Source organism: Crinia signifera, chromosome 3 (genome assembly GCF_055691185.1).
Source record: "Crinia signifera chromosome 3, ASM5569118v1, whole genome shotgun sequence".
NCBI classification, from domain to species: Eukaryota; Metazoa; Chordata; class Amphibia; order Anura; family Myobatrachidae; genus Crinia; species Crinia signifera.
In genome coordinates this window covers 121,984,890-122,001,758 of record NC_139219.1, presented here as the reverse complement: position 1 = coordinate 122,001,758, position 16,869 = coordinate 121,984,890, and the positions used below count along the sequence as shown (strand labels likewise).

General features: G+C 40.5%; 1 protein-coding gene across 3 annotated transcripts in view; it reads right to left on the bottom strand.

Moving 5' to 3' along the window:
• Positions 1 to 16,869, bottom strand: part of QPCT (glutaminyl-peptide cyclotransferase) — a 169,020-nt gene that overhangs the window by 11,632 nt on the left and 140,519 nt on the right. Inside the window, exon 7 of one of the 3 annotated variants that reach the window (XM_083176441.1) lies at positions 15,516 to 15,596. The exons of the other annotated variants lie outside the window; for them this stretch is intronic. Within the exon in view, the coding sequence (XP_083032567.1) occupies positions 15,550 to 15,596 (47 nt within the window). The 3' untranslated portion in view covers positions 15,516 to 15,549. The remainder of the gene's footprint in view (positions 1 to 15,515; positions 15,597 to 16,869) is intronic. 3 annotated transcript variants of the gene reach the window in all.

Sequence of the window (16,869 nt, the reverse complement as noted above, 5' to 3'; positions counted from 1 at the left end):
AAAGAGGAAGCTAGTAAAGAATTCAAATGGGTCCTGGGGTGAAACTAATCACAATATTAGAGCCATATCTAAAAATAAACATAAATTAAAATGCTTACTGGCTAATGCAAGAAGCTTAGTGAGTAAAATCGGGGAGCTAGAAACGTTGATCAGTAGGGACGACTACGACATCATTGGTATTACAGAAACATGGTGTAATGAGTCGCATGACTGGGCATTAAACATGGAGGGATATACACTCTACAGGAAAGACAGGGAAAATAGAAGGGGCGGGGGGTGTGTGCCTATATGTAAATAATAACTTAACATCATGTGAGAAAAATATGAGCACAGACCTGGAAGAAGACAACTCGGAGACAGTGTGGGCAGAGATAACCGACAATAATAAAAAAAACAAAAAACAAATTTATAATAGGGGTATGCTATAGACCACCAAATATAAACAAAAGGGAAGAGTCTCTTCTTTTAAACCAAATCAAACAAGCATCAAATCAGGGTCAGGTATTAATTATGGGGGATTTTAATTTACTGTACCCGACATTGATTGGGAAAACAAAACAGGTAAATCAGCAAGAAGCAATGGGTTCTTAAGCTTACTTAAAGACCAGTTTATTACACAAACGGTAGAAACTCCAACTCGTGATGAGGCACTCTTGGACTTAGTATTAACAAATAACACAGATTTAGTTTCAAACACAAAAGTAATTGAACAATAAGGGAACAGTGATCACAATATGGTTTCACTGGAAATCAACTTTAGTAAATTACATCAAAAAGGATCTGCAAAAATACTAAACTTCAGAAAAGCGAACTTTGAATTATTCAGGGAAGCCCTAACAGGAATTGGGTGGGAAACAGTTATGGAGGGAAAAAATGCAGAGGAAATGTGGGATACTCTAAAAAAGGTGCTTGATTCACTAACTATTGAATACATTCCTAAAGTAACTAAAGGTAAATTCACCAAAAAAAAACCCACCATGGTTGGACAAAGAAGTAAGGTCAGCTATCAACAATAAAACCAGAGCCTTTAAATTCTATAAAAATAACTTGAATGAGGAGGCGTTCGCAAAATACAAAGAATCAAACAAAACTTGTAAAGGGGTAATCAAAGCAGCTAAAATATTATATGAAGAGTGCATAGCCACTGAAAGCAAAACCAACCCAAAGAAGTTTTTTAAATACATAAATAGTAAACGTTTAATTAAGGAAAACATAGGCCCACTAACTGATACTAGTAGAAAAAGTGTTACTGAGGACAAGGGAAAAGCAAAACTGTTAAATGAGTTCTTCTCATCAGTATTTACTAAGGGAGAGCAGACTGTGGAACGAACATTTACCACAAACGGGACAATTAAGCCAGATCTCATTGTGGATTTCACGCCGAAGGAAATAATACTGAGGCTAAGCAAACTCAAAACAAATAAATCACCAGGGCCAGATGGGATTCATCCGAGGGTATTAATGGAATTAAGGGATGAACTAGATTATATCTTTAGCAAGTCACTGTCGTCAGGTATAGTACCAAAAGATTGGAGAATAGCAGAGGTAGTGCCAATATTGCCAATATTCAAAAGAGGAAAAAAGGAAGATCCCGCTAATTACAGACCCGTTCGTTTAACATCAATTGTGGTTAAACTATTTGAAGGATTTTTAAGGCATGGTATCCAGGAATATTTAGACCATCACCATCTACTCAGTACTTACCAACATGGGTTCGTGAAAAATCGTTCATGCCAAACTAATCTACTAGGGTTCTATGAAACCAAAAACCTCGATAATGGAAATGCTGTAGATGTGATTTTCCTAGATGTCGCTAAAGCATTTGATACTGTCCCACACCAGAGATTGATTAATAGAATGGACCCTAGGATTGGGTTAAAATATCTGCAGATGGGTAGGGAATTGGCTATGTAATAGAGAACAAAGAGTGGTTGTGAATGGTGCCGTATCAGATGATACCGGTTCTAAGTGGAGTTCCCCAGGGTTCGGTTTTGAGGCCCATTTTGTTTAACATTTTTATTAACGATATTGGGATAGGGTTACTCAGCAATGTATCCATCTTTGCGGACGATACAAAACTTAGCAAAGTCATCAAATCATCAGAAGATGTCACCATGCTTCAAAATGATTTTGCAATTCTAGATGAGTGGGCAAAAAAATGGAAGATGAGGTTCAATGTAGATAAATGTAAGGTTATGCACCTTGGGAGACACAACCAGTGTGCAAGTTACAACCTTATCGGAGAGGAACTGGGTAATTCCATACTTGAAAAGGATCTAGGAGTCCAAATAGACAGCAAACTGGGATGTAGTGCCCATTGTAATGTAGCTACAAAAAAGGCCAACAAAATTCTGGCATGTATTAAGAGGGGAATGGAAACTAGGGACTCAAGGGTAATTATGCCACTGTATAAAGCATTGGTGAGACCTCACCTCGAGTACGGAGTGCAGTTCTGGGCCCCACACTATAAAAAGGACATCATAGAATTAGAAAAAGTCTAAAGGCAAGCAACAAAGCTTATTAGGGGAATGGAGAATTTAAGCTACGGGGAGAGATTAAGCAATTTGGGACTATTTACATTAGAAAAGAGACGTTTAAGGGGGGACATGCTCAACATGTACAAGTATATCAAGGGCCAATATAAGGAACTGTCACACACCCTCTTTTCTACTAGAAAGGAATCTAGGACACGAGGGCATGAGTATAGATTAGAAGAAAAAAGATTTCATTCAGCTAGTAGAAAGAATTTCTTTATGGTCAGAACAGTCAAACTCTGGAACTCTCTTCCCAGAGAGGTGGTAACGGCTGGCTCATTAAATGCGTTCAAGGCAAAGTTGGACAAACATTTACTGGAGAAAAACATCCATGGGTACAAATAAGAAATATAATTTGTCTGTAAAATATCAGAACCTTCCAAATCAGCAATGGATATCTATAACAGGTTGAACTAGATGGACGCAAGTCTTTTTTCAGCCTTACCTACTATGTAACTATGTAACTATGTAGTCTTTTTCAATCTAGCTAAATCATAGTTATTAATTCAGTTATCAGATTGTTTGGGCCTCATTATTCGTTGAGCCTATTACCTTATATTTCCGGAGAAAATCACAGTCTTTGGGTATGTAATATCACTTATTACCAACGCGTTATGCAAATTTAAATTTATAATTAACAAAAGTTCAATACTTATGTTTTGTTAACCTATGTGTAGCTACTGTGGACTTTTGCCTATCTTGGTATCAATGAGAAATTCACTCTGGATACCTTTGATTCGGATTAACATAGGTATGTGCCTCAATTTCTATTGGCTTCCACTCCTCCTCTTACTGGTGATTCTATCCATCAAGGGTTTTAATGGTGACACCATCAATAGTAATCTATGGTTGTCGTTTTTTTTTTCTCCTCCATCCCTAAAACCTGTTTTTGTACTCATGTGTATCTGTATTGTTTTTTTTTTTTATGATCTCCACTATTGAGAATTTTTACTCATTTTTATTGTACTATGATTCACAGCTGTATCAGTGCTCCATTACCCCTGATGAAGTCATGAACATGACGAAACACGTTGGGATTTCCATTCTGAACTGATCAACCCACCAGTGTTTTCTATTTGCAAATTATTGCTTTGAAACAAATCCATCAATCCACCAGAGTTGTACATTTGTGATTGCTTGTATTTGCTACACCCGAATAGGGTGATTTTTATGCTAAAATTAAAATTTTTAATTGTCTTTGTATTAAATTCAATTAATTTATCAAAGTTGGTGTGTTACTCTAGCGCCCTCTGAAACCCCATTTATTTTCATATATATATATATATATATATATATATATATATATATATATATATATATATATATATATATATATATATGTTCAAATAGAAACACAAGAGGAGCGCTCCATAGTGTAAAACCAATGTGATTTAATGGAATATTAAAAATTCTCCGGTACAGGTAATAAAGACTCGTACCAATAAAACAACAGCAGTGGACTGGTTACCACGTGGTGTAAAATTACAAGCCAGGCAATCTCCTACCACCATCCGGAGCAACTGCAGATCAGTATGGAATCTCACCGCACACTCCACGGAGGACGCGGTGCACCACAGCGTCTGACAGGAACAGATGCGGCACGGGGATCCTGGCTAGGAGGGAGCACGTCGTCACCAAGCCCCGCCCTAACGCGTTTCGTAATCAAACTTCGTCAGAGGGCGTGGCTGGTGACGGACGGCTCCAAGTTAAGAAGGAAGCAATGACCAATGGAAACAGTGTTCTGTTTAAGGGGCGTATACTACCAACCCCGGGATTTTTGATTACAGAGATAGCAGTATGTTATAGCGCAGCTGGGTTTAAAGGAATACTGGCACATATCACAACAACATTACGTAACATTATCACAGCGTGTATATACACATATAAAAAGAAAATTCATATCTCTAATGTGCACTATCTAATGCGTGCTTTTAACAAATTGATATTATGCATGTTATTTATAATAGACAATGAGTTTTCAAATGTAAGCCATATACCTCGCATGCAGAAGTGCCGGCACTCATATTAACAAATATAGAAAATTACATATATTGCGATGTTAAAAAATATATATATTATTATTTAAGAGAGACAAGTTGATGAGGTATGTCCTGGATGATGCATATCTCATAATACGGTCAGAGTGGTACACCATTATTTCATATAAAAAACCGTATATGCAAACATTATTTCACAAAGCATACAGACAATGTACAGATAATAAAGCAGGGGAGTGGGAAGCTACCCACAGCCTATTGATTAACCAGGGCTTTAAAAATAGATGAAAAGGCAGGTCTTATTTTCTATTTATTTATTTATAAATGGGGTAATTTCGTATCCTTCATTTAACCCTACAGGTGACAAGGTATTTAGGGTTAAAATCCAGTACGTTTCGCGTCTCAGTAGAGCGCGATCTCGGTCTCCACCCCTTTTGTTTTGGGGGACCATTTCAATACCCCTCACTTTTAGACCTGCAGGATTACAGCTATGGTTACTTTTGAAGTGTCTTGGCACACTATGATTAGTGATGCCATGTTTAATGTTTCTGATATGCTCCAGCAGGCGGGTCTTTAGACAACGCTTGGTCTTTCCAACATATCGAAGCCCGCAGGGACAAATCAGCAAATATACAATGTAAGTTGAATTGCAGTTAATGAAATGACCAATTTTAAAAGACAGGTTATCCGGTCCCTCAAAAGCAGGCCCTTTTTGGATAAAGGGACATATTTTGCATCTCCCGCAGGGAAAGCAACCTTTTAAAGAGAGAAAAGAGGAGTTATTAATTTGTTCATTTGGGGTAATGGGTTCCAGTTGGCTTTTGGATACCCATGAGCTGATGGTTTTGGCTCTAGTATACACAATTTTGGGGGACTCTTCCAACATTGGCCCAAGCAGAGGGTCACACTTCAAAATATGCCAATGTTTTTTTAAAATTTTGGCGATATTTCGCTCCCCATCGTTATATTTAGTAATAAATAAACAGTTATGTCCATTTTCATTCTCCTCCTTTTTCTCCTTATATTTTAATACATCCTCTCTAGGCAAAATTTTAGCTTTTTCAAGTGCACTCTCGACCACATTTTTGGGGTACCCCCGTTCCCTAAATCTTTCAACGTACACCTTGGCCTGGTTATCAAACATCTCGATATTCGTACAATTTCTCCGTAAACGGAGAAACTGTGAATACGGGATGTTGTTTTTCCAGGGCTTGAAGTGGCAGCTCTCATATTCCAGGTAACTATTGCTGTCCACACCTTTGAAAAAGGTGTAAGTTTCCACATGAGGAATTCTAGGGAAATTTTCCACACTCAATATAAGATCTAGAAATTCTATTTTTTCTGACTGAAAATTTGATGTGAACTTCAGGTTAAAAGAGTTAACATTCAATTCCAACATAAACTGATCAAACTCACGTTTATCCCCCCTCCATATAAGGATAATATTGTCTATGAAACGCTTGAAAAAAACAGATTTTATGGGCCCATGCCCCCATAAGCAACTGAGTCTCCCACTCACCCATGTATAGATTTGCCAGGCTTGGGGCACAGATCGTCCCCATCGCCGTGCCCCAAACCTGGAGAAACCACTCCCCCAAAAATTCAAAATAGTTGTGTGTTAACACAAATTTTAAGGAGTCACATACAAAGTCCCTTGTTGACTCTAAACATGATGGATCACGACTAAGAACAGTTTTGACGGCCATAATTCCCCCTTCATGGGGTATTGCTGTGTATAATGATTGGACATCTATTGATGCCCAATGAAGGCCATCATCCCATACAACATCCTTCATAATATATATATAAACAGAGGAGACTTCCGGGCGGAAGCTTCCCCTCAGCAGTGGAACGCATTTGGAACGCACGCCCATTACAGGGCGATGCGCTCCTTCCCAGTGGACACCACTGACATGCCAGAGGGGTCCCCACCAGCTCCGGCAGCTTACATAAATATATATAAGACTATAAGGGGCTAAGTAACGCCCAAAAGAAGATAGCACGGATTTACAACACCGGAAGTGACGTTCCGGGACTGGCCCTATATATATATATCAGCCCAGCGTGCCCCAGTAGCTATCTGCCGCTATTTGGAGTGGCAGCTTGGGAGATTCAGCATTTGCTTAGGGTAAGTTTCATGCTATATTGACATGCCTATATATATTCTATGCAATGTGACAGTTCTGTAGGCTTACCCTGTGCCTAGCTATGAGCCACAGTGGATTTAATAGCCTATTGCAGTGGTTCCCAAACTGTGTGCCTAGGCACCCTGGGGTGCCTCAGGACACTTGCAGGGGTGCCTTGGATTGGTGGATCAGGATCAATTCATATTATGAATGGTCAATGTAACAGGCAAAATCAGTGCTGGTGGCTGCCAATCCTGATATATGTGCACAAACAGGAGCAAATCCTGTCCCTCACCAGATAACTGTGACATATAAACACACTGCATTTAATTTAATATATTTTTTTCTGAATTTCTCGATAAGAAGCATTTGGCCTAGGGGTGCCTTGAAAATATTTTGATGCTCTAGGGTGCCGTGATTCAAAAAAGTTTGGGAACCACTGGCCTATTGGGATTAAGAGACACTGTTTACTATTGTGTCATTTTTGTATCAGCTTTGTAAACTATAAATGATACAATGTAAGTGCCTGTATAATACTAGAAACCATTAGGAATCATATAAGTATACTTGAATATTGTAATTGTAAATTGAGGCATTGACTGATAACACACTATTGGGATTGTTCAGATAAGATATGATTGTTGTAGTGCCGTTTGGCCTATATTGTATACTGTATATTGTTACCTGTTGCAAGCCAAAAGGGACATATTGCATTTTTTTGCATTTTTTTGAAGTGCAATTCGTTTAAAGTATATTTTTGTGAAATGTACTTTTAATGTCAGAGACCATATACAAATATGTTAGAATACTACACTGGTTATTGAAACATAGACTGGAGACATAGGAGTACTGATTTATCCGAATATCCAGTTATGTTACTATCTGGTATGATTTATGTAAAATGTCATCCGTCATCATACAAATATTGATGTAAGTCATATGGATTCCACATTATATTTTAGAGAGGACTGACGGACAAAAAAACCTCTCCATATCACCCATTTTGCCCCATTCTATATCGAAAGTGGTATGTACCAACATCTCTATTTTCACCTCTAATGAGATATATACCTACACCTCTAATATTATTTCTAGCTCAATTCCTGAACATTTTTGCTCTATATATAAAAATTGCAGGGACACTGTTTTAGTCGGTTCAAGCATCCACTGAGGAACCAGCTTAATCGCTTTTAATCAAGAGCACATGCCGTTGTGGTATGTATACCATTACTAAATCATGTATTATATTATATTTGTTCATATAATTTTCGTGCTGAAAGTTTTTTAAAGTCAAACTTTGTTCTTCACCACCTAGAGTCATATAAGTTACACCCCTGATGAAGTCTATATGACGAAACGTGTGGAACAACATTGAAAATTACCTTGTTGATTTTATAATAAATTGTATAACTATTTTACAAAAATGTCTATCTCCATCTGAATTTTAAGGTGGTGGTGGTGATACAACAGGAGGCGCACTCTATATCCTCTCTGTCCATATATATATATATATATATATATATATATATATATATATATATATATATATATATATATATATATATACACACAGCATAGCAGTAATCGCACACACTTTTTCAACTTCTGTAATCACTGTGCCCGGTCCAAATTCAATATTCAACACATCCCTGCAGACATACAGAGAAGACCAGCACCAAGCCTTTTTCACTTATCAAAAATGGCAATTTATTGTCCAAACAGGACATCTCAAATGCTTCAGTATTCAATGTAGCGTAATCATATTGACACCCAACAGGCAATACTCATCACATTATTCGTATCCTCGACGGCCGTTTCGGTGCCCACAGCACCTTTGTCAAGAGGGGTCATCAAATTAATCGCACATAGAGATGCCTTACATAGGGCCTCCCATGCCAGCTCACCAGTTGCAATCACCGCTGATTGCCGACACGCCGGTCTCCCACTCTTGTCACCCATCCACACATGCCTCAAACACGACACCGCCACACCGGAAGTGACTCGCGATAGGCAGAACCAATGTTGTAGATTGCACTACTGGATTTGGTTTGTAATAATTCTGCTTTGAACTTTCCTTAAAAGAGAAATATTGTATACTATTTCTTACATCTGTGGTCTATACCATCTACCACTTACACCATGCACTTTGATGTCAGGGATCTCACTGGGACTAAAACATTCTTGGACAAGGATATCAATAAAATATTGTTTTCTGACACACGGGAGTTAGCCTTTGATGTGGACAGCCCATCAGAGATCCATGCTGACCTATTATGTCTCAAAAAGAGATTGGTGGAATTAGAGCTGCATGGGCTAACTCTATCCCAATACCATAGGGAAGGTTTTATACCATGGGGTTTTAGAATTAAAAACCAGCCTACCCTGGGGCGGGCTAATAAGGAATTTTGTAAAAGCTAGTGTGCCATTTTAAATCAATGCAGTTTTGATTTAATTGTCCTAGTGGTCCAGCAAGTGAATGCTGAGATTGAGAGTGTTAAGAAAGAAATAGCTATATGTGAAGGTGAAAGTACTGCCACTTTAAAAGCAGATACATCCATTGATTGGCTGGCCAAGCTGGTAGAGGCAATTTCCAGTTTCAAAACTGAGTTACTGTCCTTCAAAAAGGCCAAATATAAAAAAGTCAAAGATGATTACCGTGAGAAGAGGGTATATCCCTGGCTTACAGGGCAAAATAATAGACGCCCTTGGAGAGAACAATTTGTGTCTAACAGGAAAAGGCGTGAGGTCAATTTTACGGACTTGGAGTCACAGACGTCACAGTCTGACTCGGATCAGTCCTGTAAAGGTGGGAGACCAGGTAAAAGTCCCAAAGGGGGTTGCAGGAGAAGGGGCGTCAAACACCGCAAAAGGAAGACGGAGGGGCCGAAGGGGCCCTCAGAAATAATGGTATTCAATCTTTAAAAATATACCCCCACTGAGGAAGAAATGTCTGTCCTCAACAAAGGGCTATCTTTTGTTCAGACACATCGACAAAAGCCCTTTGAATGTGAAACCGAACTCTTTAGATTTCACAGGCAATTATACCTAAAGGACTATTTCCTCAGGCAACCTAAAGTGCTAACACCTACACCCGCCTTACCTTTCAAACCCAAAAGTGACTTTGACCCCCCCCCTCTCCTAATGCCTCTATTGAAACCTTTATGAAGTGAGTGAAGCAGGATGTCATGCCTGTTATTAAGAGGCCTCAAAAGCATCACTCCAATTTGAGTAAGTGGGAGGTTTCAGCTGTACAGACATTACGTGACAATCCTGAGATCATATTCCACCCCGCCAATAAAGGCGGGGGAATTGTGATCTTAGATTGAGAGTACTACATTGGAGAGATTGAGGGGCAGTTAGCAGATTCTGATTGTTACCCCAGGTTGTCCTATGACCCCACACAAAAGTATAAGAAGGAATTTGATTCTATTATAAAATTGTGTTATGACAACACCTAGCTAGATGAGGTTACTATGCATTTCCTGACGCAAGATTTTCCAGTAACCCCGCTTTTGTATAGCCACCCTAAGGTACATAAGTCATTGGTCTCCCCTACTGGGAGACCAATCGTCTCCTCTATGGGATCATTGAGCCAGCCGATGTCTCAATATGTCAATTTTTTCTTGAAGCCTGTGGTGCAAGCCAGTCCTTTTTTTTTAAGAGACACTACTGACTTTTTAAAAAAATTTAAAGCATTTGGTCAGCCAATCACGGGATGTATACTGGTGACCTTTGATGTCACCAGTTTATGCACAAATATTTCACATGAGGAGGGCATCGATGCAGTGCGAGATATCCTCAGTGCCAGTCCTTTTTATAAAGGACCACCTGTTGAATTTTTTATTTTTTGATGGAATTAATCCTGAATAAGAACTATTTTTTGTTCAATAATTCATTTTTTTTGCAGCACCACGGCACTGCGATGGAGTCAAACATGGCCCCATCGTATGCCAATTTATTTATGTATCAATTTGAAAAACAACATTGTGGGGGAAATTTACTAATATGGATTCGTAAAAAATAGGTGTATTCGTAGGCAGAAATACACCTATTTTTTACACATTTGTATTTTCGGGATTTACTATCCCGAAAATACAACAATTCGTATTCCTAAAGATGGGACATTCGTATTTGTATTTACAAATACGAATGTCTACACCATCGATAGGATACAACAGGAATCACCATTCAAAAGAATGGTGGTTCCTGATTTACTAAGCAGCCGTATTGATAATACGGCTGCTAATTGGTGTAAAACAGGCACCAAAATACGACAGGAAAATACACCTTGATTGTCCTGTCGTATTTGGCTTAAGCCTGCACGGATCAGTCAGATCCGTGCAGGCTGCAGTGTAAAAAAATTGAAAAATAAATAAATATTTAAAAAAACAGCGTGGGGTCCCCCCCACAGCTGTAACCAGCACCAGGCTGAAAGAGCCGGGCCGGTAATTAAAAATCAGGGAACCCGACAAATAGGGGTTCCCCGATTTTTAACAACCAGCCCCAGGCTCCAGGTCCGGGGCTGGTTCCCAAAATACGGGGGACAAAATGACTAGGGGTCCCCCGTATTTTAAGAACCAGCCAGCAGGGTAATGTCACAGCCGGGGGACACTTATTATATAAGGTCCCACAGCCAAAACATTAACCCCCTGACCGGTCAGCCTGGCCAGGGGCCCTGGGGGAGTGGGGACCCCTTTATTGGGGGTCCCCCCCTCCAGGACTTACCTGACCAGGCTGAAGCCTGGTGCTGTCCCCAGTGACCCTGGGCTGTGGTCACAGGGCTGATAGTGGTGTAAAAAATAGATGAAAAAACTATTGTTTAAAACTGTGGAACTATGAGTCCCAGCAAGCCTCCCCCACAAGCTGGGACTTGGAGAACCACAAGTCCCAGGCTGCGGGACATTAAAGGGCCCGCTGGGTCTTGTAGTTCCACAGTTAAAAAATAATTAAATAAACACACACTGACACATAAGAAAAATAAAACTTTAATACATACATTACACACATACTGATACTTACCTTTCTTGATCCCGTAGGTAGCCCTCTGTCCTGGTGTCCTGGGTCCTGTGTCGTCCTCCAGGTCCATGTCGGTGGTCCGTGTCGTCCTCCAGGTTCAAGAAAGTTAAGTATCAGTATGTGTGTAATGTATGTATTAAAGTTTTATTTTTCTTATGTGTCAGTGTGTGTTTATTTAACTATTTTTTTAACTGTGGAACTACAAGACCCGGAGGCTGGGACTTGTGGTTCTCCAAGTCCCAGCTTGCAGGGGAGGCTTGCTGGGACTCATAGTTCCACAGTTTTAAACAATAGTTTTTTCATCTATTTTTTACACCACTATCAGCCCGGTGACCACAGCCCAGGGTCACCGGGGACAGCACCAGGCTTCAGCCTGGTCAGGTAAGTACTGGAGGGGAGGGATCCCTTTATTGGGGGGGTCCCCACTCACCCAGGGCCCCTGGCCAGGCTGACCGGTCAGGAGGTTAATGTTTTGGCCGCAGGACCTTATATAATAAGTGTCCCCCGGCTGTGACATTACCCTGCTGGCTGGTTGTGCCTGGGGCTGGTTCTTAAAATACGGGGGACCCCTAGTCATTTTGTCCCCCGTATTTTGGGAACCAGCCCCGGACCTGGAGCCTGGGGCTGGTTGTTAAAAATCGGGGAACCCCTATTTGTCGGGTTCCCTGATTTTTAATTACCGGCCCCGGCTCCTTCAGCCTGGTGCTGGTTACAGCTGTGGGGGGGACCCCACGCTGTTTTTTTTTTATTTATTTATGTTTCTATTTTTTTTACACTCTGCAGCCTGCATGGATCTGACTGATCCATGCAGACTGCCTGTACGAATTCGTATTAGCGGCCGTATATATGGCCAGCTAATACGAATGGTTACACCATCGGAGGGTTACAAAGCAGTCGTATCTGACTGCTTTGTACATTCCCCTCCGGAACACGACTTTGCATACGACTGAAACAGTCGTATCCAGTCGTAGGGGAAATACTAATACGAAAAACTAGGTTTTTCATATTAGTAAATTTCCCCCTGTATATCTAATTTGAAATTTTCTAAATTCATTAATTGTTATGTTAGATACATAGATGATTTATTTTTTGTTTGGACTGGCACTGAGGATATGCTCAAGGAATTTGTCTCGTTTTTGAATTCCATTCCTGGTAATATCAGGTTTACCTGTAATTTTAGCTTTAATAGGATACAATACTTAGATGTATCAATTGAAATTCTAAATGGAGCTTTCAAAACCTCATTGTACAAAAAGGCGACCGACAAAAATACTTTGTTACACAGAGAGAGAGGGTGCAAATGCACTATGCTATCATTACATTATAATATATAATAAGAGGTTGTTGGTATATCATTGGCCATTGATATTGGCCTGCCCACCAAACGTCCAGGTCACCTCTTGTAGAGAGGTGACCTGGACGATTGGTGGGCAGGCCAATATCACTGGCCAATGATATACCAACAACCTCTTATTATATATTATATTATAATGTAATGATAGCATAGTGCATTTGCACCCTCTCTCTCTCTCTGTAACCCATTTATTCTCAGCAGATGGCACCTTTCATTACTGAGGGTGTGCAATTTAGAGCCAATTTCCCCTACCAAAAATACTTTGTTACTAGCTACCAGTTTCCACCCACAACCCCTCAAACGAGGGTTACCATATTCACAGCTACTTCGAGCAGTACGCATCACGTCATGTACGGAAGACCTGCATCAGGTTCTAGATGACATGTGTAAAGGGTTCATTGACCGGTTATATGATCCAAAAGAAGTGTATGAAGCAAGGAGCAAATGCCTGAAATTGAGGGAGGATCTGTTGACCCCCAAGCAGAAGGATGAAGGGGGTGGAAGATTGCATTTTGCCAGCACGTAATCAGTAGCCTCGAAGTTCATCAAGGCGGCAATATTGAGGCACTGGCACATTCTAAGTACAGACCCAATCTTGGGATCGACCTGTCTGGCACCATCTCTCTTCTGCTATAGATGCAGCCAAAACCTAAAGCAAAAACTGACATTTTCTGATATCAGTCCAAAGGTAAACCAACCTGTGCATTGGCTTTCTAAACAGGCAGGCTCTGCGAAAAGTTCAGGCTGTGTAAATTGCCATCACATTATTAAGTCACACACCCAACTACAGGCAAAGAATACCTTGTCAAATACCACATAAACTGTGAAACGAAATACATTGTGTATTTAATCAAATGCGCCTGTAATAAAATATACATTGGGAAGACAATACGCATGCTAAAAGAACGGATTGGCATGCACCGGTTGTCTATTAACAAGGCTTACAAGAAGTAAGAATCCAGCTCTCCGCCAGTTGCACGAGATTTTCTGCAATCCGGTCATTCCATAAAAGACTTTCGTTTTATGCCAATAGATCATGTGCCCCCATGAGACGCGGGGGAGATAGGCTATAAAATCTATTGAAAAAGGAAAACTTTCGGATTTATGAACTGGGTGCTATGCAGCCCCATGGCCTCAATGAGGAATTTACATTAGCTCCATTTATATAGAATATACATTAGCTTCATTGATACATTACTTCTGTTCTCCATGTAGTTAGTATCTTTGATCTGTACTGTGGTTTGGTGGGGGATATTCCTAACACTGCATCGATGCTGATTGCTTTTTGCTGATGTCCACTGACTTTAATGGTGGACAATTCCAATTATTATATCTTCGCATCATGTTTATGTATATTTTTTTCTTATGTTTGTTGCAATCATGTTATTTTGTGTGTACGCACTATTAGCACTTTAATATTTCTGCACGAAATTGTACTTTTCTGATATTGTTCTATTTACACTGTTGTTGTGCAGCAATACCACTATGGAAGCGGGTATCCATGGCAACATGCACGCTGTTTTCGTAGTTGCTTCTGGCACCCGGGAACCGTCTGTCTGTCCTTCCAACACAATGCTGACAACATTGGTTCCGCCTATCGCGAGTCACTTCCGGTGCGGCGGCGTCGTGTTTGAGGCATGTGTGGATGGGCGAAGGAGTGGGAGATCAGCGTGTCTGCAATCAGCGGTGATTGCAACAGGTGAGCTGGCGTAGGAGGCCCAATGTAAGGCATCTCTATGTGCGATTAGTTTGATGACCCCTCTTGACAAATGTGCTATGGGAACCAAAACGGCCGTCGAAGAGACGAATAATGTGATGAGTATTGCCTGTTGGGTGTCAATATGATTATGCTACTGTACATTGAATATTGAAGCATTTGAGATGTCCTGTTTGGACAATAAATTGCCATTTTTTATAAGAGAAAAAGGATTGGTGCTGGTCTTCTCTGTATGTCTGCAGGGATGTGTTGAATGAATATATATATATATATATATATATATATATATATATATCAGGATGCAGCAGTACAGCAGTGCATCGTTACAGTGTGTTCATGTGACTTGGGATGTCATTGGATGGCGCACAGTGATGGTGCCTGTCTTCCAGAATCCGGGACTGGACATGCCTTCCCGACTGGGTGGCGACACTTCTTGGTGTGGGGATATAAGGTGAGCTAAACTGTCTGTAAATTGTTATTCTCCTGACGAAAATTGATAAATCGATTGAAACGTTGAGCAAGTCACGCTGTGTTCGTGACGTCTTTTGGAAGTGCTGAGAGTGACACCGCTGTATGTATATGCTGTTTACTCCTGCGGGACTTGGCGGGCACCGGGCCATTTGAATATTGCTATCAGGAGTGCCGAATAAACCCTACATGAATATATATATATAATATAACAAATTAGTGCATAAATAAGCCGACGTTTCAGGGTCTACAGTACCCCTTTGTCAAGGTGCAGAAGTTTGAATAAAATCATAGATCTCTTACCTTTAAAGGGTATGAAAGGAGAGTGTTGGACCCATCACCAGTGCGTTCCCCGGGCATCCATGACCAGAAGTGCGGTGTCCGCTGCTTCCATTCAGTCGGACAGGGGAAAGAGAAAACAAATCTGAAATAAGGTGATATAATGAATTCCCTGCGGAAATTATAAGCCTGCCTGGAGACCGTATGCTGTCCTTATGCATCTTTGGAACTGTAAAGAAGACCGGGCATACTGGATGCTCTTGTTTGAGGGCCTTGTCTAGTCATATTTGAAGTTTTCACAGCCTTGTCCAGAATTGCATCAAGTTCCCTTTTGTATCCTGCTGTGGGATCAATTGCCAATTTGCGGTAGGTTTCACGGTCATTGAGATGACGCAACACTTCAGATCTATATTTGTCAATGTCCATTATCACGATACCACGATGCCTTTATCCTCTGGCAGGCCTATCATTTCTGCAAGGAATTCATTATATCACCCTATTTCAGAATTCTTGGATGGTCTTTTGCAACCTCTCATTGTCAAACAAAAAAATCATATCAGAGACACCACAAGCTTCCTACAATTGATCCAACAAATGGGAGATGTTCCACAAAATAATCTACCCTGCACGATGGGCATCTGCAGTTTATATACGGCTATACCTCACGAGGATGGACTCAAAGCCATACGGAAGATCCTAACAAAGGATAAACTGGGGACCTTTGACACAGATCTGTTCATGCTCTTGTTAGAGGTAATTCTCAGGAGGAATTATTTCATTTTTGACGGGGAGTATTTCCTGCAAACCAGTGGGTGTGCAATGGGGAGCAATGTTTAACCATCGTTCACCAACATTTTCATGCTTAAGGAAGAACAGGAGATGTATTTTGCTGATCCCGTCAAAGCTACACAAATACACTAATACTGTCGTTACATAGATGATGTATTTCTATTGTGGACAGGAAACAAAGAGGCATTAGAACAACTGGTATCTCAGATTAATGCTAGGAACTCCCCCATCAAAGTGACTTCACGTTTCATGCATACCACCCTTTCGTGAAGGGTGCACAGGCCGGCAATTAATGCCGCCCTGAAAAAGACAACTGGTAATAAAATTTCTGATCAACCGATTGCAAGGCATTTCGCCAAAAGCAATCACACATTAAATGACCTATGACATCAAATTATAGACCATGTCCCAGCCCGCCAGAGAGGGGGTGACAGGGCAGGGAAATTGTTACAATGCGAGGCATAATGGATCTTTATATTAAAAACCGTGTCCCCCATGGGACTTAACGAGAAAATGCAATGGGGCGTCTTTTGAGAGATGCCAGTGACCAGGTATCCAACAGAATATTTGCAAGGGCAGAGACTAACTT